This window comes from Xenopus tropicalis, chromosome 4 (assembly GCF_000004195.4).
Source record: "Xenopus tropicalis strain Nigerian chromosome 4, UCB_Xtro_10.0, whole genome shotgun sequence".
Taxonomy (NCBI): Eukaryota; Metazoa; Chordata; class Amphibia; order Anura; family Pipidae; genus Xenopus; species Xenopus tropicalis.
Genome location: NC_030680.2, coordinates 74893641 through 74919640, shown reverse-complemented (window position 1 = coordinate 74919640; position 26000 = coordinate 74893641). Strand labels below are relative to the sequence as shown.

The 26000-nt window shown below is 39.0% G+C and overlaps 1 protein-coding gene across 3 annotated transcripts in view; it reads left to right on the top strand.

The window, feature by feature from the left end:
* aars1 (alanyl-tRNA synthetase 1) overlaps positions 1 to 22800 on the top strand; it is a 30943-nt gene extending 8143 nt beyond the window's left edge. Inside the window, exons 1-21 of one of the 3 annotated variants that reach the window (XM_004914051.4) lie at positions 2164 to 2267; positions 2699 to 2850; positions 6013 to 6201; positions 6373 to 6518; positions 6652 to 6843; positions 8012 to 8156; positions 8313 to 8458; positions 10001 to 10109; positions 10374 to 10524; positions 11467 to 11591; positions 12568 to 12712; positions 13210 to 13388; positions 13739 to 13852; positions 14658 to 14864; positions 14991 to 15175; positions 16318 to 16426; positions 16520 to 16633; positions 19906 to 20025; positions 20694 to 20780; positions 21378 to 21491; positions 21904 to 22800. In XM_004914051.4, the coding sequence (XP_004914108.2) occupies positions 2707 to 2850; positions 6013 to 6201; positions 6373 to 6518; positions 6652 to 6843; positions 8012 to 8156; positions 8313 to 8458; positions 10001 to 10109; positions 10374 to 10524; positions 11467 to 11591; positions 12568 to 12712; positions 13210 to 13388; positions 13739 to 13852; positions 14658 to 14864; positions 14991 to 15175; positions 16318 to 16426; positions 16520 to 16633; positions 19906 to 20025; positions 20694 to 20780; positions 21378 to 21491; positions 21904 to 22089 (2907 nt within the window). In that variant the 5' untranslated portion in view covers positions 2164 to 2267; positions 2699 to 2706 and the 3' untranslated portion in view covers positions 22090 to 22800. Of the gene's footprint in view, positions 1 to 2163; positions 2298 to 2698; positions 2851 to 6012; positions 6202 to 6372; positions 6519 to 6651; positions 6844 to 8011; positions 8157 to 8312; positions 8459 to 10000; positions 10110 to 10373; positions 10525 to 11466; positions 11592 to 12567; positions 12713 to 13209; positions 13389 to 13738; positions 13853 to 14657; positions 14865 to 14990; positions 15176 to 16317; positions 16427 to 16519; positions 16634 to 19905; positions 20026 to 20693; positions 20781 to 21377; positions 21492 to 21903 lie in introns of those variants that run through there. The other 2 variants (XM_002931661.5, XM_018093363.2) reach the window with 2 other exon arrangements.
* Positions 22801 to 26000: the final 3200 nt, after the last annotated feature.

Below are 26000 nucleotides of genomic sequence, written 5' to 3'. Positions count from 1 at the left end.
ATATGTATGCAGAACAGAGGGAAACCTGGAAAGGAAAAAGTTTCACTCCTAAAATTTCCGATCTCACAGAATCAGCAATAAGTTAAGCAACTGGGTTTTAAAGTGCAGCCAAGGCAGTTGCTGAATGTATCTTAAAGGAACAGTAACACTAAAAAATAAAAATGTTTTAAAATAATTAAAATATAATGTGCTGTTGCCCTGCACTGGTAAAAGTTGTGTGTTTGCTTCAGAAAGACTACTGTTGTTAACAGAAATAGCTGTTGTGTTGCCATGGGGGCAGCCATTTAAATTGAAAAAAGGAGAAAAGGCACAGGTTACATAAGAAGATAACAGATAACTGTGTAGAATACAATGGGAATCTATGCTACTTATCTGTTATCTGCTTAGTAACCTGTGCCTTTTCTCCTTTTTTCAATTTAAATGGCTGCCCCCATGGCTACACAGCTGGGTATTTATATAAACTGTAGTAGTGTTTATGAAGCAAACACACAACTTTTACCAGTGCAGGGCAATAGTACATTATATATTAATTATTTTTATACACTTTCATTTTTTGGTGTTACTGTTCCTTTAACTACATAATGGTTTCCCCCTTGTTGGGCTCACAGTTCAATGCAGGGTTTTCTAATCACCTTATGTAGAGCCAGGAAAGTGGGTTCATGTAAAAACTATTTTTAGACCCTTTCTCATTTGTATGCAAATCACAAGAAATCCTAGGATATCAGCAGGGCCAGATATAGGGTGCGCCTAGGATGCTGATGGTGGTGGGGAAATGAAGAGAGAAACCAGGGAGACAGAGTAAGGGGCTCTGGGCTCTTCCTTGGTGGATACTCTTAAAGCGGAATGCGGCAGTAAAGAGAAAGCACCAGAGGGTGGGGATAGCCCCAGGCTTAGTAGGTTGTGATTGTACGGTAAGGGTTACGGGGAAACCTGTGGTATGGACCTCCATGGGAAGCGAGGAGAAGAGAGAAACCAGGGCTCTGGGCTCTTCCTTGGTGGATACTCTTAAAAACTTACAAATCTGTTAACTAGCCCCCATTTGTTGGAGGGGACTTACTCAAAATGTTGCTTAATAAAGCTGTCCCTTATATTTCCCACAAGATTCTGTGTTCAGTGTGGTTATTTGATTATTAGGGTGCCTTGGTTGAGTTATGTTTGTGTATGAGCAGTAACAAATAGGGCGCATAGAACATTTAGGCCTAATGGAATCCCTAACCTTGCTTCTACATCAGAGTAAAAGTATCTACCCAGGTCATGACAGAATGACAGCTCCTTTAAAAGAGAAATATTTTAAACTGTAGACACTGTTAATAATACAAGCTCTAAACAACAAGGCCATCTTTATAGTGAACGTGTATAATACCTCCCAACTGTCCCAATTTTTGCAGGACAGTCCCTCTTTTAACAGCTCAGGCCACAGTCCTGGATTCTTACTGAAAAGTCCCTCATTTCCCTTTGATCTCCTGCACTGGACGTCTAAAAAGATACAATGTTTCCCAAACTTAATTAAAAAGTAACTTTTGGCAGAGAGCCCAGAAATCTTAACACGCTACACCTGCCCTCAGATACAATTGTAACTAATAACCTAAGCAGGTTACTTGGGGGAACTAAGACTTGCAGCTTAAAGGGTAGTTTAATCTTCTTAGCAAAACTGTAATAACACATAAAACGCCCAGAAATGTGGGTAAACGTTAAATAACCTGCCAAATTTAGTAAAATGGGAGCGGCATTTAGGGGGCGTGGTCAAAAATTGCCACACTATGCGCACAATTTCATTTTGTATATGTGACATACGGTCTATCATCATACAGCGATGCAGAATGTTATAGTAATACATAAATGAAATGTAGCTAAGATTAATTGGTCTAACGTGCCAAGGCTACCTCCATACCAATATGCCGGTTCCTTAACCACAAATATGATATGAAACTCACTGCAAACAGCCTTTTTCAGGCAACTAGAGATACTAAACTGCGATAAGAAACTACCCGCGCTGGAAAACTACTACAGCGTGAATCGCACAGACTGATCATGTGACCAACACTCGCTTTCCCCGCAGTTGCATCAGCCGGTTATCCCATGAACCCCTATCTCGTTGACAGACGGCACCATTTACCAATAGAAATGTAGGCTGCAACCTAACTGACCAATAGAGAATCTGCAAAGGCGGCAATTGCTTAGCAATAGTTGTGCGCCGGTCTGTGCTGACACAACGTGAGTGCTGCTTTGGCAGTGGGTGAAATTTGTCGGGTTTAAGTGATTAAAAGGTACGAGCCTAAATCTTCCTCCCCGCTAAGGTAAATCCTAAAAATGGTTCATATATTGAACGGGGTGTCATGATTGTATTGCGCACTTCTGGGTGGGATTGTGATACAGAAATCGTCTGTGCATGAGAAGTGGGTGACGGGACAGGTTTTAATTTCAGGAATGCTCATATTATAATACTGCAGTCTGTATGAAATATATATATTATGTATATGTGTGTCTATATATATCTATATGTGTGTATATTTAAATCAGTTCCATTCTAATGGAATTTTGCTCTTAGATTGGTTGTGTTCTGTGTATAGTATAGACAGATGGTTTGGAACAAAACAATACTTTAGATCGCAATAGCAACCAGTAGCAAGGGAATAATAAAGTTCAACCATTCATTAAGCTCATTTGTTTGAACAAGTCCCTCATTTTTTTCTGTCAGCTCTCACCATGAAGACGTGTATGACAGCCTCTGAAATCCGGCAGAAGTTTATTGACTTCTTTAAAGAAAATGCCCACACATATGTCCATTCTTCTGCCACAGTCCCCCTGGATGACCCAACACTGCTCTTCGCCAATGCTGGAATGAACCAGGTGAGTAGTTTATAACTGCTTGCAGGCTCACATTCTATGGTTGTATTTTAGTTTTCTCTTCAAAATGTAACACTTTCTCCTTTACAACACTTTGTATTTTAGTGATAAATCACACATCTTATAAGTTTGAATGTCATCAGTTAAAAATAAAGTGTCTTTTGACATGCCCTCCCTTCCAAACAGATGTATTGTAGTGCACAATGTCCCTCTTACATTTGACTTCCAATGCATTATACATTTTAAAATTACAATAACTGTTTTTCCTGTGAAACATGTATATAGCTTGATGAATAAAGGTTTTTTTTAAGGGGAATTATTGCTTCTAGTAACAGCAGCAGTTCAGTTAGATCAGGGGTCCCCAACCTTTCTTACTTGTGCGTCACAGTCAAATGTAAAAAGACTTGGAGAGCAACACAAGCATCATAAAAATTCATGGAGGTGCCAAATAAGGGCTGTGATTGGCTATTAGGTAGCCTCTATGCACATTATCAGCTTACAGGAGGCTTTATTTGGTAGTAAATCTTGTTTATGTTCAACCAAAACTTGGTTGACTACCTGGTTTGGTGGCAACATCAAAGGGGTTAGTGAGCAACATGGTGTTTGGGTGCCACTGGTTAGTTACCACTGAGTTAAGGTGCCCATACACATTAAGATTTGCTCGCTCGGCGAGATCGCCAAGCGGGCGGATCTTCACCCGATATCCCCACCTATGGGTGGGCGATATCGGGGAGCGTGTAGGCTAATTCGATCATTTGGCCCTGGCGGCAATGGGGCAGTCGGTTCGGGACCGCACCAACGAGCCGATGTGGTCCCCGATCCGACTAGATTTTCTAACCTGCCCAGTCGAGATCTGCCCGATTTCAGGCCAGATATCGGTCGGGCAGGCCCCATACATGGGCCAATTAGCTGCCAAATCGGTCTAAGGGACCGATATCTGCAGCTAGAATCGGCCCCTGTATGGGAACCTTTAGAGTATATAAATGACACTGTTAGAGAGGTTAGTAACATTTGCCATGCTTTTTCCGAGTACTCTGTGTGGCTGTGCAATATATCTAGGCTTGCAGATACCTCCCTTGATAATGAGAGCTTGTGGGAAGGAGTGACCACTCCTTCTGTCAGAGTCATCCTGATAACCCCCTACTCAGCTCTTTATGTGTAATGGGTCACAGCATATCAGCAAAGCTAAGCAATGGAAATGTATTTGTAATATAGTATATACTTGATAGTTGCAGTGGGAAATCTTTTACTTAAACTATACAGCGTTTTAGTAATGTGACAGGTTTAGGATGATTTGGGCTGCTGTGTGCCAATGTTTGTTTGCACTAGTGCTTGTTTATTTTGCCAAGATGTAATCAACAATTGAAAAAACAGAGAGACGAGGGAATTTTAAGAATTATTGATACATCCTGCCTACTAATTTTATACAGTGTGTTGTACTGTATCGTGTTTGTAAAATGCTATAATGTAGCCCTTTTATATTTAGAGTTCAGACAGTTATGAGAATAAACACATGTGCAGTGGATTATAAATGACTGAGGATAGCTATGTTCTTCCCGCTTGTGTGGGGAAGAGCTAATAATCACAGTCGGGAGTGACAGTGTTAACAGAATAGCTGGTTAGCGGAACAACAGGATTGCAGCACTGTGACTGCAGTATATGGGCTCACATCCAGCATCCATGCTCATTATGCTATTTTCCATGTGGCAAATCACTCAACCAGTGTGCTAGCAAAATTAATGTTCTTTATTGTGGCTATTCTGACTTAAAAGTGCAACTGAAGCATCTCTGTGCTAATTTCATGGTAAATGGCTATTTGTAATTACATCAAATAAAAAGGGACGTTAAAAGTATGTAAAACACATTGCAAAAGTGCATACGGAAGCCCCTGAATTCCCTGTTGGCTAAATTTAACCATCTGCATTGCTTAAGATGCAACAATGTATTTATTTTCATTTAGCGAGGTGCAGTAGATGTTATGACTTCTAATATCTGAATGACACTGTCTCAGTACTGGATGCATGCTTTCAATAAACAATATAAATTAGCTGAGGTGGTATAAAACCTGCAAGAAATACTTTCAATATACCTCTTCAACAGCTGTGTTAGCTAGCCTTAACAGCGAAAGTTTATGTATTTTTCTTTGGTTTATCAGAATTCAGTCACAAGATTGGTTTGCAGTTTGTTTATTTTATTGATATCACTGGCATGCAGGTTGATCTGACCCTAGTTACATAGAACAGAGGTACAGAGAGATGGCAGAGCTGGATCCATGACAGAGTTTTCTGTTGCTTCCACAAGCTGACATGAATGAATCTGGTGCTTAATTATAAAAAGTAGGAACATCCAGTAGTTTGCTCCTTTCATTATAAACACAGCAAAAATGTATTTGCAGTTGAGGCTGGTGTCCTGTTGGTGAATGTTGCTGCCCAGCCTTCCCTCTTGCACTAGATGTACTATTTATTCCAAAATTTGTATTGCTGCTTTTCAGTAGGGATGCACCAAATCCAGGATTGGGTTTGGTATTTTCAGCAGGCTTCGGATTTGGCCGATTCTGAATCCTTAAAATCAGGTGGCTTTTTGTTACAGATAACACTTCTGTAGCATAATTTCCATATACAAATTAGGATTCTGATTCAGTTCTGTATTCCGCCAAATCTTTCACAGAGGATTTCGATGTTTGGTCAAACCTAAAAATAATGGATTTGGTGCATCCCTACTTTTCACTGTTTAACCCCCCTCAGAGGCTGCCAGGCCATAGAATCGATGTCTCCGGGTTTAATGTAATGTCATTTTTTTTCTGAAGCCATCTTGGACTAGGAGAATGCTGGCAGGGAACTGCTTAAAGGCTAACAGCTGTCAGTATGCACAGGTGCCTTACACTGGAAAGCTGATACTGCCATGTGCTGACAGTAAAACCTGGAAGATGAGGGGTGTATGCTTTGCTGGCACAAATTCTGCCAAAATTTTCTTGACTTTAGAGAGGAATCATATTACAGGTCACTGAATCCAGTAGCAGAGCTTCAGGTGTGGTAGGGGTTAATAGCATATAAAGTCAAAAGCAAATGAAAAAAATAACCAATTGCAAATTGGCAAATGTCTGAAGTTGGACTTCCCCTGACTTGAGTCCAAGGATTATTCTATTTTTTTCTTATTTCCTTTTAGTTTAAGCCAATCTTCCTGAATACCATTGATCCTTCTCATCCAATGGCAAAGCTAAACCGAGCAGCTAATACACAGAAGTGCATCCGTGCTGGAGGCAAGCACAATGATCTCGATGATGTGGGCAAAGATGTCTATCACCACACATTTTTTGAGATGCTTGGATCATGGTCCTTTGGGGATTATTTCAAGGTAAGAAAACCTACTTCCCTTATTGATATTCTTTAAAAAATGGAAATTTGTTACCACTTGACTGTTGGATAATTTTGCCGGTTTAATCATAACTAAGTCTGCCCATATAAATGCCATATAAATGTTTAGGGATTGTTTGGTCCTCCTATTGATACTTTGGGTGTCCTACAGGAGCTCGCCTGTAAACTGGCACTGGACCTGCTAACCAAGGAGTTTGGCATTGACATAGAGCGCTTGTATGTCACTTATTTTGGCGGTAATGAGGCTGCTGGTCTAGAGCCTGACTTGGAATGTAAACAAATATGGCTGAACTTGGGGTAAGTTTACAGTATTTTTACAAATTGTGCTCTTTGACATTTGTTTGTTATATAAGTTGCTGAAAAATACAAGCATATAGTTATCTTTTGAAGATGTTTCATAGACTATTTTCACTCCCTTTATGGATTTTAGCCTGCCAGAGAGTCGTATCCTTCCAGGAAGCATGAAGGACAACTTTTGGGAAATGGGTGATACGGGTCCTTGTGGTCCCTGTAGTGAGATTCATTTTGACCGAATTGGGGGCCGTGATGCTGCCCATCTTGTGAATATGGATGATCCAAATGTCCTTGAGATCTGGAACCTGGTGTTCATCCAGTTTAATAGGTAATGAAATTCCAAATAAAGCTTTATATTTCTTGATTGATTTTTAGGGCAAACCAACTTAGTATCAAAAGCAGAATTTACTTATATTGGGTTAAAAGTCCAAGCTGCCTTGGAAACAGCTTCCCTGCCCTTTGGTAGAACAGTGGCTCAGTTATCACTTGTAGAATAATACTAAGTGATATTTAAGCACCTCTGAGACCTAGAGGTACCATTCTTTTACTCAGGAAAAAAGCCTTTCCAACACACATTTCTTTTCAGAATCTAAATCTATTCCCAGTAAAATATAAAACTTCTTAATAAATTGCTATAATTCAAAAGGGATATCATGTATGTATATCTTTATTTATAAAGAGCTACTTATGTACACAGTATAACCAGTATAATATAGATAAAAGGAGCATCTGAGTTAAGATAATAAAATATGATTAGGGCATTGAGTGATCTAGCAGTATTTATGTACCCAAAGGCTTTTTTTTAGCATTTTTTGTAGATTTCTTGGGCCAAATCACCTTCTGGTGCCTGCCGTAATGTTAAAGAGCACAGACACTTAGTAGAGATTTGGGCCTCTGATCAGCCTGTTGCAGCTTTTTCTCATTGTAGTTAGCTGACAAGTGGCAGTTCTTTCATGCAATTGCCCTTTAAAACTATACATAACACTGGAGCATCTGATTGGGACTCATTAAGATTTCAGTGAAACAGGTTTGAAAATCACATTGGATAAAAACTACATTGGGTAATGGGTTTGACCTGTAGCCCATGAGATTGCACAGCTACCTTACATGTGATTGTGATTGTTGGTTGAGGGGTAAATTATTGGATTAGCTCCAACTGGCCAACTGCTTGCTGAGCCACCTTTTTAGAGGATACGAATTCTAGTATAGTATGTCATGTATGACATCCCTTATCCAGAAACCCATTATCCAGTAAGTCTCTAAATTACAGGAAGGCTATCTCCCATTGCATCCAAAAATTTTAAACAAAATTATTGAAATTATTTAAAACATATTTCCTTATCTCTTTAATAATAAGACAGTGCCTTATTTTTGATGGTACCCTTTTCCGGAAGACCCCAAGTCCCATACCAGTATTTCTATATTTCTATTAAGTATTATGTATGGTGGTATAGAATGCTGCTATTTCACCAGCCTTTTGGTTTATCTTTTTATAGGGAAACTGATGGAACCTTAAAGCCACTGCCTAAGAAGAGCATTGATACTGGAATGGGACTGGAAAGACTTGTGTCTGTGTTGCAAAATAAGATGTCCAACTATGATACAGATCTGTTTGTTCCATACTTTGAAGCTATCGAAAAGGTACAACATCTGCCCTGTGATATTTTACAAAAGTCAAAAAATAGTATTATAGAACTCTCTATCTGTGGACCTACTGTCTGTTGTTTCATATTTGAATGTGGTTTGTCTACGTTATTTCAAAATTTTTAACATTAGTTATGTGAAATATATTCAAAGGGCACAGGTGCAAGACCCTACACTGGGAAAGTGGGAGCTGAGGATGTTGATGGCATAGACATGGCATACAGAGTGTTGGCTGATCATGCTAGAACAATTACTGTGGCACTTGCTGATGGAGGAAGACCAGATAACACTGGACGTGGGTAAGAAACATTATACTGGAGAATTTTGCCCCTTCTGTTCAAATGCTGTTCTATTACATTCTAGTTTTGATTGTTAACATTCTTTGGTGCATAATGTCATAGTTTTCTTCCCAGGAAGACTTGCTGCAGTAATTACATTTGAGATAATATATATTTTTTGAGTCTTACAGCTTGGACAATGCGCATGTTTCTTTGTATCTAAAGGAAGACCTCCTGATTCAGGTTGAATGAATGAATTTTGATCATAAAGTAGTCCATTTCAACAGAGTAAAAAGGTGGACATTGCTAACAGAGGACTGCAAAGCATGCTAAATTTTGATTCTACTATTTGAGAGGGAACAATCTGTTGTCTTATTTAAACTGACAAATTAATTAGGCTAGGGATGGATTTGCAGCTTATGGTGGCTGCTGCACAGCACTCGTCTGTCTCCACTGCTGCTGTGCTATGACAAATCTTAGATTCCACTTTTGTTTTGCTTGGCAGTCCAAGTTCTGTCTTAAAGTGGTACTAACACATTCCTATTAAAATTAATAAGAATATGTTAGTATAGCTAAGCAAAAATGGCTACAATCTTTGTTTTGTAAAAAGTGCCTCCAAGCCACTTTTAGGCCAACATTACCTGAAGTTGAGCCCAGGATGGCAATGCATGAACCAGCTCCATTATTAAGGTGCAGTCTATCCCTGTAAAAAAATGTAGCAGATTGGAAAATTCATTCTAGTTCTCCACAAACCCAAATTCCTTCATGCACCAATCTCTTAAACATTCTTTAATCCCACACCTCTCTTAACGTATTACATGGTAGTCCCTGGTTAGGCCTTTATATTTAACTTTTTGTTTTTAAGGACTTATCCACTTAATTTTACTGTCATTGCTACCAATGTGTACGAACATTGCTGGGCCTTTCTGAGCCTGTCCCAGTAATCTCTCCACTTGCTCCACCATATGCTGAACCATAGCACCAGGCAAATGGCAGACAGTTCAGCATGTAGGGTCCTTGCAACAGATTATACTATCCACCTTTCTAATAACTGAATCGCATATTACTACTACAACTCTATAGCATGATAAAAGTTAATTTTAAGTCGGAGCACTCCTTTATCTTTTCATTTCAGGGAGACACAGGAACTGGAGGGTCAACATTTACCTTCCAGAGGGAAAGGACACTTAAAGAACATAGGTCTTGACAACCATCCCAAGGGCCTGGCCTGTTTGAGCCTAGCAGACTACACCACCCTACGGAGGCTGTCAATACCCAGTTCTTTTATTGTTACATACCCTTTTAATAGAGTAGTGTGAATGACCGTAATGACACCTGGCATAAAATATGAGCCAAGTGTTAGTCTAAGACACACGTCTTCTATGTAACATCTTATTTCATATTTTTTAATCCTATGTGTTTTGTCCTTGGTGCATCACCCAGTAAAATTCTGTAATATATGAAGAGACATTTTGTAATTTAAAACAAAGCAATGCTTTGTATCATGATAAATACTTAGCCTTTATTATGTTTTCTTATATATCATCACCCTTGTATTTCCAGATATGTTTTACGCCGCATCCTTCGCCGTGCTGTGAGATACGCCCATGAGAAACTTAATGCATCTAAAGGATTTTTTGCCACTCTGGTTGATGTGGTTGTCCAGTCACTGGTACATAAATTAGCTACACTTTTATTCATGAGTATTTATAAGTGACCAATAGATTGCCATGGTTGAGACTTCCTTAAGAGGTAGCTGTACAGATTTTTGAAAATACTGATCTGCCTGAGCTGCTGTGTCTTGATTAGTGTGGACCAGTTGGAGTGTTGAAAAGCAGCAAGTTAGATTCTGTGTATTTATTTGTTCCAGTTAGATAAAAGCAAAATTGGGAATGGTATTTTTAAAAAATCATTAATAATGATTTGACCTCTGCAGGGAAATGCTTTTCCAGAGCTTAAAAAAGATCCTGATATGGTCAAAGACATCATTAATGAAGAGGAAACACAGTTCCTGAAAACACTTAACAGGGGTCGTCGCATCTTGGACCGAAAGATAAACAGTCTGGGAGAACACAAAGTTATCCCTGGTAAGGAAAGTAATAAGATGGCTTTGGGGTTGCTTGCTGTACATACAGATCTGGTGTGCTGCCAGGTAGTACATTAACTGCTGTATTGCTATTCTAGTGTATATTAACATATAATAATGTTTAAGTGATCTGTAGAGGGCTATAATAAACAGTCCAGAGTTTTATTTTGCTGTTCTATTATATTTTATGGCAATGAAGTGGGGTGGTAAAGAGGATTTGTTCAGCATTCTTGTATTTTTAAAACCGCTGTTTTTGAGAAAAAGAAGCTTAAAAAGCCTGTTTTTCTATTCTGTCTTGTGACCCAGTATTAAGTAACTGTACAGGGTACCATTTTAATCAGAAGTCTCCTGCATAGAGTTCCCACCTTCCACCCAATGCCACCGCTTTTTATCCACAACATTAAAAATGGTGCTCAAGTTCAGTTTATCCAAATGTTTAAAAAACCCTGTCAAATCATGAGGGAAGGGTATGCCTTATAGCGGGTCTGGAGAGCAGTGAACTGCAGCTCAGTTTTAGAGGGCATTGTGCTGCCTAGAACTTTAGAAAGGACTTGCAGGACTCCTCTCTAACTCCTTACCTGTATGTAACTTCTATAAATGTTTTTGTGAATACCAAATTATATATTTTTATTGATACTATGTCCTCACTTAATGGCTAAATAGTTTTAATCTTGACAGTTGCAGCAGATGATCAGTGGAATTACACTAGTTAGACACACTTGGGCGTATTTAATAATATTAAAGACAAACATCACTGGTAATTTTGCCCAAAGCAATCAACCAGCAATTAGATTTAAACGGTCACCTGAATCTGAATCTCATTGGTTGTTATGGGCAACATCACTGGTGATGTTTGTCTCCAGTGTTAATAAATATTCCCCTTAATGTAGGTCCAATCCTTTTGCTTATGTCATGCATAATACTGTCTGACTGTATTACTCAGGTGACACTGCCTGGCTGCTGTACGACACCTACGGCTTCCCAGTGGATTTGACTAGTTTGATTGCTGAGGAACGAGGACTGACATTGGACTTGGAGAGCTTTGAAGAGGAGCGTAAAGCTGCTCAGGTAATTAAAGTGAAATCTGTGCAATTTTTGCAATAAATTCAATTAATTCAAAAAACAAAATATAAAATGGAAGACATTGTAAGTAGGACTGGTTAAAGGGGTTGTTTACCTTTCAAATTAACTTTTAGTGTGATGTAGAGAGTGCTCTCCTGAGACTATTTGCAGTTGGTCCTTATTTTTCATTATATTTTAGTTTTTTAATTATTTGGCTTTTTGTTTAGCAGCTCTTCAGTTTGGAATTTTAGCAACCATCTGGTTGCTAGGGTTCACTTTAACCTAGCAAAAAGGCAGTGGTTTGGATAGAGACAGGAATATGAATAGAGGAGGGCCTAAATAGAAAGATAAATAATACCAAGTAACAATAATAATACAATTGTAGGCTGCTGGGGTCAGTGGGCCACCATTAAAAAGCTAGAAAGGGTCAGAAAAGGAAGTCAAATATTTAAAATACTATTAAAAAAAAAAATTAAGACCATTAATGAATATTTAAATCAATTAATATTCATTTAAATTAATATTTAAATGTATTGAAGGGCAAAACAATCCAGTATGTATGTATATATATATATATATAAGTGTAGAGTAGGTCAGCACTCACGATAATGCAAAAATGAACGCCTGGGTGCAGTCCTCAATACGTAGACAATCGATCAAAAGATGGGCCGCTCCACACAGGACTTATCACAAAATTCAATAGTTTATTGAAGAATAGTGAAGAACTATTCACTATTCTTCAATAAACTATTGAATTTTGTGATAAGTCCTATGTGGAGCGGCCCATCTTTTGATCGAATGTGTGTGTATATATATATATATATATATATATATAATTATGTGTATTTAATGATATTCCATAGAACTTCATGTGACTGGATGATCTCTGCTCAGCGAATGCATTCATACACAAGTTTTCAAGTTAAGCTACTGGCTATGCTGTTAACCCCTTTGACCACACTATTTTGATTCCTACATGCAGCTTAAATCTCAAGGAAAGGGTACAGGTGACGAAGACCTTCTCATGCTGGACATCTATGCAATTGAAGAACTGCGTTCCCAGGGACTTGAACCCACTGATGATCTGCCAAAATACAAATATACATCTAATGCTGATGGTGTTTACGGTAAGTTTAACTGAGACAAAAGTGGGAAATATTTGCGAAAAGCATTTAAATGAAACTCACAAAACACTGTTTTTATAAAATGAAAAAACTTAATTCTCTAGTGTAGCAATTTTTAAAAAATCATTGGTTTTTGTTATTTTTAAATGTAATTTCAGTAAAAAGCAGTTTATCTCTGACTCTTGAAACAATTTAGTTCTCTTTAAGGTCAATTTAATAAACTGGCTTCTGCTACAGTGTTTCATCAGAGTAGAGAATAACAAGGGACAGACAAATACTGCTTTTAGTAGCAATTACATTTACAACCGATTGAATGTGTATTTGTTGCTTAGAATGAACATTTCCTTTTGTTAAAAAATATTTTTTTATGTATATTTCCCTTTTATTACTGTTGTCCTTAATGGCAAATGATGCATGTTTAGGAGATAAAATGAATAAAAACTATTTGATTCTTTATCTCTCTTTGTCTCTGTAACATGCCACTTATTGGTCTCTTTTAGAATTTGAGAGTTTGATAGCAACAGTGAAAGCAATCCGCAGAGATAAGATGTTTGTGGAAGAGGCGAGCACTGGACAGGAGTGTGGGCTGGTGCTTGACAAGACCTGTTTTTATGCAGAACAGGGAGGGCAGACCTATGATGAGGGCTACATGGTTAAAGAGGAGGAGAGCAGTGAAGATGTAAGTTTCATGCCGGCCTTGTTGAGGCATAAAGAGAATGTACTGGGAGAAACTAATATAAGCACTATAATAGGTGGTTTCATGCCAACATTTAAAGGTTACAGGTTTATTAAGCTCCTTTAGGATGCCACGTATGACTGCAGTTCATTGCCAAGACTTGGCTTCAGATGTTAGTTTTTTAAAGTACAATTTATGAATACTTTGCTTTTACTTGAAATGAGCCTGCCTCTTGAACTGACACTGCTTTTACTAGGTTAATACCATTAAGAGTTCAGTTAAATAGTGTCTGTTTTGCAAATTGAGAATAATTGTTTATTTCTTCACACCTATGCCACCCCCTTCCGCCTCAGAAAACAGAGTTTACAGTGAGAAACACTCAGGTTCGGGGAGGTTACGTGCTGCACATGGGTACATTGTACGGGCACTTGAAAGTTGGAGATCAAGTGCGTCTATACGTTGATGAGGTAAGTGTATAGCGTTATGTCAGAATGAGACCAGGAACTTCTTGTTGTGTGTCTTTTTTTTTACCCAATCACTGATAATTCTGAAGATTTTCTATAAGTATGCAAAGGCCTGCAGAAGATGTGTGTAACCTACCGTATATACTCGAGTATAAGCAAAATTTTTCAGCACCCTCGGCTTATACTCGAGTCACTCTGCTACCTGATTCCCTGCGCTCTTCTGCGTGCCGATCCTTCCTGGTTCCTTGCCCCGCCCCCGGCGTGACGTCACACGCTCCCTGCTTCAACTCCGGTGCCTATGTGTGTAATAGGGAGGGGGGAGGGAGAGCAGGCATGCACGGAAAAGCTCAAACTGGCCTGCTATTTATCTCTTTGTGTGGCGAAACCTCTTTGATGCAAGCAGGCAATGGAACCATCAAGCCTGCATGCTATTTAGCTGAGGAGGCGAGGAGCGAGCAAGTGATTGAAGGGGGGAGGGGGGGAGCCTGGCATCTGGCATGCTCATTTCCTGCACATATTTGTTCAGTAAGATTGATATATCCTAATTTTATTGGAATTTATTTTGATTATTGAAACTTAGAAGCTGCTGCATTTCCCACCCTAGGCTTATACTCGAGTCAATAGATTTTTCCAGTTTTCTTAGGTAAAATTTGGTACCTCGGCTTATACTCAAGTATATACGGTACTGAATAAAATTATTGCTTGTTTGAAAATGTATAAAGCTTTTTTTTTTTTTTCTTTAAATCGGTTTATCTTTTTTTTTTCTCCCCCCCCCCCTTTTTTTTTTTTTTTAAATACTTTTTTTCAGCCCAAGCGTCGTCCTATTATGAGTAACCACACAGCCACTCACATCCTGAACTTTGCCTTGCGCTCTGTTCTTGGAGAAGCAGATCAACGGGGTTCATTGGTTGCCCCAGACAGGCTAAGATTTGACTTCACAGCTAAAGGTGCAATGTCCACCCAGGAGATCCGCAAAACCGAAGAGATTGCAAATGACATTATCAAGGAAAATAAGGTAAAAAACATGTTTTCCTTTTTATATATTCACAATTTTTTGTATTAGACCTGTAACTGTTACAGAACCTTATCTCACCTCACCTTAGGTACTGTGTAAACTCTAATAAGACACTGACTTTTTCAGGTTGTGTATGCACTAGATTGCTCTCTCGCAGAAGCAAAAGCTATCCAGGGTCTTCGTGCAGTATTTGATGAAACATACCCAGATCCTGTGCGTGTTGTGTCTATAGGAATTCCTGTGGAAGATCTGCTGGCTGACCCATCTAGTCCTGCTGGGTCTATAACTTCTGTGGAGTTCTGTGGAGGAACGTAAGTACTTGCTAAATGTTTAACTTGCTTATTGAGACGTAGAGTGGGGGTTGTGAAGGGGTGTGTTGGGAGATTTGATGAGTATTTTCTATACATTTTAATATAAAGCATTATTATCCTCATTTTATGATAAAGCATTTTTGTTGACAATTTAGTACTCTCTTATTATTGTTTTGGGTTAGTCCAGAGATGAGCCATACATTTTCAGAGTATGGCACCTCCCGTTTATGTTAACAGAAATATGCAGAAAAGTAAAGGCCTGGTTGGAATAATCCCTGCACTTTATTTTTACTCAAGATTTGTAGAAACATCATGTGTGATATATGAACAATATAATATAAATAAAATAAAATATTTCTCCACACTTGAAGGCACATTTACTAAAGCACATTTTTTTCTAGTCGTATAAATTTTAATTAAACTCGATCGTTGTTATAGTTATAATGTTACGATAATGCTTGAATTGTTTGTATGAAAATTTCAAGTTTACAGTGGAAAATCCCAAATTTTTCGAGTTGAAAGTATTGTTAAAACTTAAAAAAATTGAGAATAAATGGATGTTTGTTTCCATGAATCCTCTTTATTTATTTATCCTCCAGCAGCCATTATAGGAGCATTGGCACTCATTCTTGGAAAGCAGTAATGTGTTTAACTTTCACTTGAAACTGCGTGAAAAAAATGATAAGATTAACTTTCCCTTGAAAATGTGTGAACTTTAAAACTATTTAGCTTCCCTTTGAAACTGAGTGAAACCGAAAACAATGAGGGGATTAACATCTTGTCCAGGACAGGCTGTCACTGACTAGTCTATTCCTCTACTATTCTAAACCTCCATAGGATTGAGTGGTACTCGAAAGATCAAACCTGCCAATTTTTTTTTTTTTCACAAAAAACTTAAATTTTTAGATAAACAATATCTGTAAAATCGAGCACTGGCAAAAAATCATTCATAAATCTCGAAAATATCTAAAAGTAAAATAAAATTGACTTTTTCTCAAAATTGCTTAATAAATGTGCACAGTAATGTTCTGGTATCCAGTCTTGTTTTCCTCTGTCATGAGTTTGAATTGATTTTCCTGTATGTGTGATTTACATAACATTTATGATTTATTCTTTATAATCTTTATACATTCATGCTATAGGCATCTCCAAAATTCTGGCCATGCTGGTCCTTTCATTATTGTTACAGAGGAAGCCATTGCCAAAGGAATTCGCAGAATTGTTGCTGTCACAGGTGCAGAGGCACAAAAGGTGGGATATAGCACTGAGCTCTGAGTCTCAGTAACTAACGCTGCTGTGTCTGGGGGTTTGCCTTGTAGATAAAAATGCATGTTTTTGTTACAGGCCTTAAGGAGACAGGATGCCCTGAAAGTTAATCTTTCTGATCTGGAGAAGAAAGTGAAGAAACAGAATTCTCCTAACAAGGATGTACAAAAGGAAATAGCTGACCTTAGTGAGGTAAGAATAAAATATTTTTGAAAGCTTTGCTTATGCAATTGACTACATTCTGTTGCTTGAGGCCCACAGCTAAAATATTGTGAATGTTGTGCTATTAGAACTGAACTACAGATCTCAAAACTACGGCATGCGGGCTACTAACTCTCTGTTTCATCGCGGTGAGGTGACCCAAGTATGCAGCGGGGGAGTGGGAAAATGCAGCAGGAATCGGGCAGTAGTGTGAGGACGCAGCGGGGTGCAGGCAGCAGGAGTGGGCCGTAGTTTGAGGACGCAGCTGAGAGGGGTGAAAAGGCAGTGGAAGCGGGCCGTTATTTGAGAATGCAGCTGGGGAGTGGGGCGTAGTTGAGGACTATAGTGCGGCCCCCCAACAGTCTGAGGAACCATTAACTAGCCCCATGTTTAAAAGGTTTGAGGACCCCTACTTTAGTGCAGGGGCTCATCCTTATCTCTGACCATAGGCGGAGGGTGACTTTTTGGGGAGGCTAAAGATTGGCCATACATAGACTGGACCTACAGCTAATGTGAAACTTAGTGGATTCGCTGCTGGTGTAAAAAATGAACCTCCCAACTACCTTTTCCTGTTCCCAAGGAATTCCAGGCATACTTTGCAATAGTGCAGATGGGAGTGCTTTTTTTTACCCTAAAATGCTTAGGATATAAAAGTATTTACTTCTGTAAGGGGTTCTTCATACATTTGTGTTTGGGATCAGTTAGCTTAAAGGGGTAGTTCACCTGTCGTAGTTATTATATAAAAATGTCTCTATAATGGTTCATATCTATATTCCAATGATCCTCCACTAGGGATAGATGATTCTCGCTCACAGTGAGTAAGTCACTCTTGGATTTAAATAAATACTTACTCAAATCGAGCCTGGCCCCGAAGTTCCCCCTGGGCCTGACCTGAACCATTCAGATTCACAAAGGATATTAACCAGACAGCTTTATTAGAGGTATACATTAATACAGAGTATTACAATACAGAGTATTAAATAATAGCTCATACATCCTGAAAGCTCGTGAGGACGTGAGGGGACAAATTCAAGTACAAAAATGTTGCCATTTAACCTTTTCTTTCTACTGAGCTGATCCCATGGCAGCCAATCATTAGCCTTGTTTTAGCATAACTGTGTCTCTGTCCATCTTTAGGGAAGGATTAAGTGTCTCACTGTCTCAGCACAATAGCCCAAAAAGGTATCTCTCTGGTAAGAAATCTACATCAGTGCAGTGTCCCAAATGGTATTTGTGCAGTTGGTGTTTCTGAGACTATTTGTGACATTCTTAACCTTGCAGTATGGATACTTGTGACAGGAGACAACAGATACATTCCTTGTTCTATGTAAACATTCTAAGGCTCAAGTAAATAGAATGACCTCTGGTCTTCATGTCTAAAATCGACCTACAAGTGCAGTTGTTCTGTGCCCGTGTCCTGTTTTAAATCTTTGTTCTTTGATAATAACTAAAATAAACGTGTTTATAGCATAAACCTAAAACACCAATATCTACAGTTCACCAATAAATTCACTTTTAATATGATGTAGACTTTAATATTCTGAGACAATTTGTAATTGGTCCTCTTATTTTTAATGGTTTTTCCGTTATTTAGCTTTTTGTTCAGCAGCTCTCCATTTGGTAGTTTACCAGCTATCTGGTTGCTAGGGTCTTATTTACCCTAGCAACCAGGTAGTGGTTTAAACAAGAGATGGGAATATGAATAGTTATGGGGCCCTGCATGGAAAAATAAGTAATAAAAATTACAATAATAATAAAATTGTAGCCTCGCAGACCAATACTTTTTGGCTGCTGTGGTCCGTGACCTCAATTTGAAAGCCGGAAAGAGGCAGAAGAGAGAGGCAAATTATTCATGAACTATAAATAAATAAATTAATTAGGAAGACCAATTGCAGAGTTGCTAGGAATGGGCCATTCTATAACATACTAAAAGTTAACTTAAAAGTAAACCACCCCTTTAGTTGTGTTTACATTAGAGAGAGAGGCAGTGGGTACTGACATCCCAGGCACATTATATACAGTGAGACGCAGTCTTTATTTACAAAACCAGCACATTATATACAGTGAAACACAGTCTGTATTTACAAAACCAGCACATTATATGCTGTGAGAAGCAGTGGGTCCGGATGCCAGGTATTCAGGCCCTGGCACTATAACACTGGCACTGATACACAGCATTGGCTCCACTGTAACTAGAAATGAACAAAACAATGACAAAAGTAGAAAAAAAAATAGTAACAACAAATATATAAAAGCACAATGAGCTTTTTCAGGGGGAAAGAGTTAACTTACCATCCATCTGTTAGGGTAGGTGATAGGGATATTATAGATGTCAGGTCAGGGGAAAAAAAACCCAATTTCATTTCAGCTAGTGGGTCAGCCTTTAGAACTGTATAGCACCTGCATATAGCACCTGGGTATAGCACCTGTGGGAGTGGGATGAAATCTGCAGCAAAAGTTCAGAGTTACAGCCTGCAGATTCTTCATTTCTGCACTGCCCTTAGTTTGTAATATTTCCCGATCTCTGTCGGCATCTGTGCTTTGATTGTTCAATTTTGCTGTCTGTCAAGAAAGCTGTGCTCTGATCGGAGAATCCACAAGAAGAAAGATCCAATCAGAGCACAACAGAATTGGCTTGCAGGAATAGAAGATTTGCAGGACAGCGCAGAAACGGAGTGAGGGTTTTTTTTTTTGTTTGTTTTTTTTTAAGATGCCAAGCAGGTTTAGGGAGGCTTAGCCTCTAGCCTTATGGAAAATCCGCCTATGTCTCTGACACATCTCTCCTTACGTAACCTTAAATCAGTTTTTCATAATGAAAGGTATTTGTAAATGTAACTGTTTGTTTACATTGACTGCACTGCTTGCTCTGGCTCCAAAAACAATATTTCAAGCCAGCTGATTAAATGTAATTGTAAGACCTAAAGGAGGCTTGACTCCTGGTACAGACCTAGAGAAAGGGATAAGCAAACCATGTTTTTAATTGCAAATACATTTACAAAATAACTTTAAAACTACTGGAAATTTTTAATATTGAAAAAATATTTTCGCCACAATTTTTATATTCTAGTTCTGTGTCCGCACTCATGCAGCCACTAGATGGGGCGGTTACACAGAAAGTATGTGTAGAAGATTCTTGTTTTTACTTACCAGAGACATACATCATTAGTTTAACCTCCTTCAATCTTGTAAGCAATAGTGAATACTGAATGTGTCCGCTTTCACTTATATTTATCTTGACACTAAATCCATTGTTCTTCTCCCAGAATCTCGCAACAGCATCCATTGCACAGTGGCAGAAGGATGTACTAAGGGAGCAGCTGAAAACCTTGAAGAAAACTATGGATGACCTGGATCGTGCCAGCAAAGCAGATGTTCAGAAACGGGTTAGTGCAGTAGTCAGCAAAATTTGGAGAGCAGTAAAGCACGGAATTTCCCTCTCTTTATGTTGCTGTAAAGTCCCAATTAATTGAAATTGTTTTTGTTATAGAGAAGTAAGCAACAAGTTCTATAGCATCTCTTATAGCACAAGGCTGCTAGGTGGTTTAGTTGCTCTGTGGTTGGACTTGTCAGTAACCAATGTAAAATTTGCAGCTCAGCAGTAAAGTTTGACTGAAGTTTATTAGAGCAAAGGTCACATGGCTGTGGCACCTTGGGAAATGAAGAATATGGATAGCCCCATGTGTAATGAAAAATTAAATATAAAAAAATCTGTTTTTGAAAAATGTATTTCAATGCAGGAATTTGCTGGAGAAGCTCTTTTAACTGATGTGTTTTGAACAAAAACGTGTTTCCCCATGACAGTATTCTTATATATAATATATATTATATATAATATCCTAAAGCAGAAATGTACTTCTGTTGGTTGTCAGGTCTGACCTGGTTTCTCCCTTCATTTTATATATAGCTGTGGCCAGGAAACAAGTTCTGGCTTTCACTGTACCCTATAAAAACAGGCAGATGAGTGGCTTTGGCAGACTGGTGTGTGGTCTATGTTTTGGCATTTTCGTGGTGCCCTCTCAAGTGTGTTATCTTTTTAATATTTTCTTGTCAGGTATTGGAAATAACCAAACAACTCATAGAGGAACATCCTAATCAGCCACTACTTGTACTTGAGATGGAGAATGGAGCATCTGCAAAGGTAAGACCCCAGCTATATACTGTCAGTCACTGAGAGATTTTGTATTAATGAAAAGGTAGTATAAGGATCTGTAGAGAAAATACATCATTTTACCCCTGCTCAGACTGACTAACAGGTTAAAGGAAAAGTAACACTAACGTTTTTTAAGTAAAAAAGCTATTCTACCCTGCTCCAATAACTGCCCTATCCTGCAAACCCCTTATAATTTTGAATGCTTTAATAGAAAATACCTGCTAAAACTTGGCTTCCTGTCAATTGAAATACAGCGATATGGCGATGGAATGAGCAGCATCCACTATGTGACGATCGATTAATCGAGCCTAGTCTTCCTTCTGTATAGGAAGGAGTCGGGCTAGGCTCGATCAATCGATCGTCGCATAGTGGATGCTGCTCCTTCCTTCGCCGTGTCGCTATATTTCAATCCAGAGATGATATGGGTAGAGGCAACTTTTGCTGTCTTTTTTTCCAGAAATAATGTATATGTTGGGATTAGGATCTCTGCTTTCTAAAATACAGGTTGGAAATATATCTTACCTTATGTAATTGTTGTACCTTCTGCTTTTTTCATTTATTCTTTCTTGTCTTTACCTAATGCAGGCTTTGAACGAGTCCCTGAAACTTCTCAAGTCTCAGTCTCCCCATACTGCTGCAATGATCTTCTCTGTAGATAACGATGCAGGAAAGATCACGTGTTTATGCCAGGTGCCCCAGGTAATAACAGCTGATTCCTCCTTACCTTTTTGCCTTACTATTTAAACATATAGAAAATAAAAAAGCAGCTACCGCCAGAAAACAGTGTTTTACATAATGCTGACCACTATGGCTTTATATGATATTATTTAAACTCCTTCCTTTGCTTCATCCTCTCTTCAGTTGTGCAAGGATTGAGAGTGCCTACAACCTGCTCCCAAATCATGCAAAATCCTAGCTGTGTGAGCAATACTTATTCTTCCTTCAGCTGCAAAATGCAGTTTGTGAGGCTTGACCCTTTCCTAATTGCTTATTTATAATCTGCCACTGAATACAGAGGGTAATATGCTTTAAGGAATATGTGATAGCGTCTTGTTTAATACGATATGCTGTCTTTGTAACCTGTATAAGTGACTTGTGTTATTTTGTGCAGGACACTGCAGACAAAGGTCTGAAGGCCAATGAGTGGGTGCAGCAAGTATCTGATTTGATGGATGGCAGGGGAGGAGGAAAAGACACCTCTGCCCAAGCAACTGGAAAGAATGTGGGGTGCCTGTCCCAAGTCCTAAAGCTAGCTGAAGATTTTGCCAAAATGAAACTGGAGTCCATGAAAAACTGAACACTGTCATTTTTACACAAACCCTTCATCTTAACACCCTTGGGGCCAGCAGTGCCCTACATGGAAAAAAAAAAGTCTTTTCCCGTCCATTAGTTTCATAGCTATTAATTTCATGGCTAGACCAATTGCTAATAGGGCTGTGAAAGGGTTACCTCCTTACTGTCCTTACAAAGACCACTTTCAGGAGAGAGATTATATGTGATGTGCTTTACGCCTCCTTATTCTGGGTTAGCTAAGATTATTCACATTGTGAATGGCAGTTGAATTAATGCCCTTTAAAAGTGAAGGTTTTGCGTGAAGCAAGTAAACTGGATCTGTTGGATATTTAAGTGGGTTTAATGCATTTCATGCTATTTCATATGCTGCCACATTTTAACATAGGTGTGTAGGCTGATGGCATCGGTCTGTGACTGGGTAGGAGTTACAGGGTAGCCTGGGATATAGCTGCTAACTCCCTGCACTGCTACATTAGGGATTGCTAGCAAATGCTAGGGTTAATGTTTTAGGTGCCCAGTCTCTCTTTTATCCTATGTAACCTGTAATAACAATTTTGGCAATTTGCCCTAACCCTTGTTTAAAAGTCTAGGCTAACTTAAGCATCCATACAAAACTCACAGTGTCACCCCTAATTGTATATTGTTGTAGGCCATTCATTGTTACAATAACTAATTGTTCTACATTTAAGAATAAAACTGCTACTGATTCACTTGGCTCTAATTGTTGTGCTTTTCTACCAATGGATTCTCACATTGGCTTCACCCTGTTACTAGTAGAGGCAAAATGGCTATGACAATATTTCACTCAAAGTTAAGTAAACATGCCCTATTGAAGACATTTGTGTGGTTGAACACATAAGAGTAAAGGACAAGTATAACTGCAGAATGAATTGTGGTTTTTTTTATATCAATGGACAGAGCTTAAGTACTACTTTCCAGGTAAAGCACATCCTCACAGCTGCTGTATAGCAACCCTATCTCCCTAACTTTCTAGGTGGTGCTGGCAGTTTGAAGAGAAGCATCTGTTCGATCTGGCCATTCATGTGGCACCAAGTAGAGAGTGAACACAGGCCAAGGAGAGTGGGACACTGAAAGGATATACAGCAGCTTATTGTATATAGGTTCATAGACTATTCTGCTGGAACTGCCAGAAGATATAATAACCTGGCCTTTTCCATTATGTACTAGTGTCTGTATTAAATAGATTAGATGATTGTTGTATATTCTCCCTCACCAATATGTGCTTGGGTCACTTTGTAAAAAGTGTCTCAGCTAACTTTGTGCCAACGCACTCATCTGTAAGTGCCCCCTTTCTACAGCTGCAATGGATGAATTGAATGAGTTTTTGCCCATATTGGCACTCATAATAGGTCAGAGTAGTGCAGCAAGATACATTCTACCAAGCCTCCTAACTGTGCTTTTAGGGACCAATAGTTATGTACTAAACTAGTCACACTCCAAACTTTCCCATAAGCCCCTGTCATACACTTCTGCCATTCTTATAGAAAAGTGTTTGAGGCAGACCCTAAACACAAACTGGTCAGTATATCCAGACACATCATACAGCCAGTGGCCAGATCTGCTCTGTGTAATAAGATTCATGCAGTGCAGAGCAAGTCCTATATAGGGCTGTTTCACACAGACATATTTTTATGCGTTTGAGTGCACCTAAATGTGTCAGCTAATTGATTCCATTATATTCTGTCTGGTTGTGCTCATGAGCAGTCATAGTTGAGGTTTATTCCATTAGTTTTTCATTACATTTTTACATGCAACTTGCAGCAATTTCTGAACTTGCTGTGCATAAAGAAAGTAGACTAGAAGGATGCATGTGCATTTAAACACATATAATTATATATGCATTTTTACACCTTTAGCATAAAAAACACCCGTGTGTGTATAAAGCCTGTATGATTTTCTTCTTCCCTGTACAAGTTATTACCTTGTACTCAGCGGTAATTAATCTAGCATAGATTCATGCTGATGGCAAGACCCCCTTTGAGAAAGGGCAGGATCCATCCTGCAATGGAGTAGACCCTCTTTTACCAAAAATAACCATACCATTTAGCCACAAATGGACTGGTGTTCCCACCATTACCCACCCCACCACTCAGTCTTCACACATGGGAATTAAACTCAGCCTTGGATGCCACTGGCTGATAACTTAACCAGGCAATATGTTGACTGTGTTAGGTGAAAGATGGGCTAGCTGGTTCCCTAGGACCAGCTAACCCTGGCTTCATAAAGGTTACAACCAAATGTTCCCAGGGTTGGACTGGGGTGCACAAGGCCCACTTAAGGCTTAAGGGGTAATGTAATTTGCTTGGCACCCCTTTCTACTTCTAGAGGGCCTATCCACTGCAGCATGGTACACTTTGCCCTTACTTTCCACCTGTCCTTGGGGGGCTTCCTTAGGACCAGCTAGCCCTAGCTTCATAAAGATTACAAATGAATGTTCCCAGGGTTGGACTGGGGTGCACAAGTCATTGTAAAGGCACAGCAGAATGTTTGGTTTTAATCTTCATCTGGAGGCAGCACCATTTTAGGTGGTCTCTGTGGTACAGTGGTTAAAGCCCTTGCCACTAAGCTAAAGCATTGCAAGCTCCCTACCCATAAGTTGTGCTCTAGTGATGCTTCTGTCTTGGTAATATTTTCTTCACACTGCATTAATGAGTGACTAATCTGTTTTAATCTATGTGGTGAAAGTGTAAAAGCATAGGTCTCTGTACCAAAGAGCCCCAAATTCAAGATTCAGTTAATACTTTTCCAAACTCTTTGTGTGATGCTGTCTTTCTACACTGGTTTAGAGGTTGCCTTTTTGGTAGCATTTTTTTATGAGTTACTACTACATTGGGCATGCCAAGAGATGAGTTTATGGGGCGCCAGAGTTAAAATGCAGGTCTCCATACCAAGCAGCCTTGTAGGTCATGCCAACCCAGATAATGCCTGTCCTCACCCCACCTCGGGTAAACTGGCTTTTGGAAGGCTACATTGGATCTGTGGTTTTAGCAACCATTTAAACTCAATGTATCCAGTGTATTTGGGGCCAAGTTCCCAATTCCCCTCACTGTATTTGATATATTTGGTGTTAAATTTCACACTGCCTCTCACTGTATTTAATGTATTTGTGGTGTTATTATCCACAAGTGCATACCGTGTATGTGTGTGTATATATATATATATATATATATATATACTGTTTAAACAGTATACACTTGAGGACTTGATAAGGGTCTAAGATGGTGACTGAAAAGTTTACCTGTATTTGTTTTTTAATGGAAGTAATAAATGGTATTTTTTAAGCAAATATTTGGTGTGTGACAGCATTTTGGTAATTACATATATCCTTTATTGTACAAGCTAATCCAGGCTAAAGACACATGGGGCAGTTTTCCCACATTGTTTCTTAACTGGCAAAGAAATGCCTGAAGCCACCCATGACACTTGTTATCCACCATTGGTTAGGGCAGCTATAATGCCCCATTACCACACCTGATAATGTTAAATGCAAAGCTCATGGAGATTAATAGTCAGACCTCTTCCTATCACCTGTCTGTGTATGTCGGCCACAGCACCACTGAGTCACTGAGAAATACCCTTTGGTTTCAAGCTACCAAGCCCCATGAGAGGCATCAGACACTTTCAAAAAATGTTTGATGGGTTTGTTTACATCAGAAGAACATAAAGGAAGCTGCTATCTGACTTCCAGCTGGCAGCGATGCTCTGTAAGCTGCACTGGATGGTTATTTTTGAAGGAAGAACTGAGATTTATGACACTCAGCTTGATGTTTAATCTTAAGGAGGAGTCCCATGGGTGGAGCCTTGTGCCCACACCATAACTGGCTGTCAGAGAGTAGTCAAAGCTCTGCTTGCTGGATATTAGAGCTGCCAAAAGTTGTCAGCAGTAACATTATT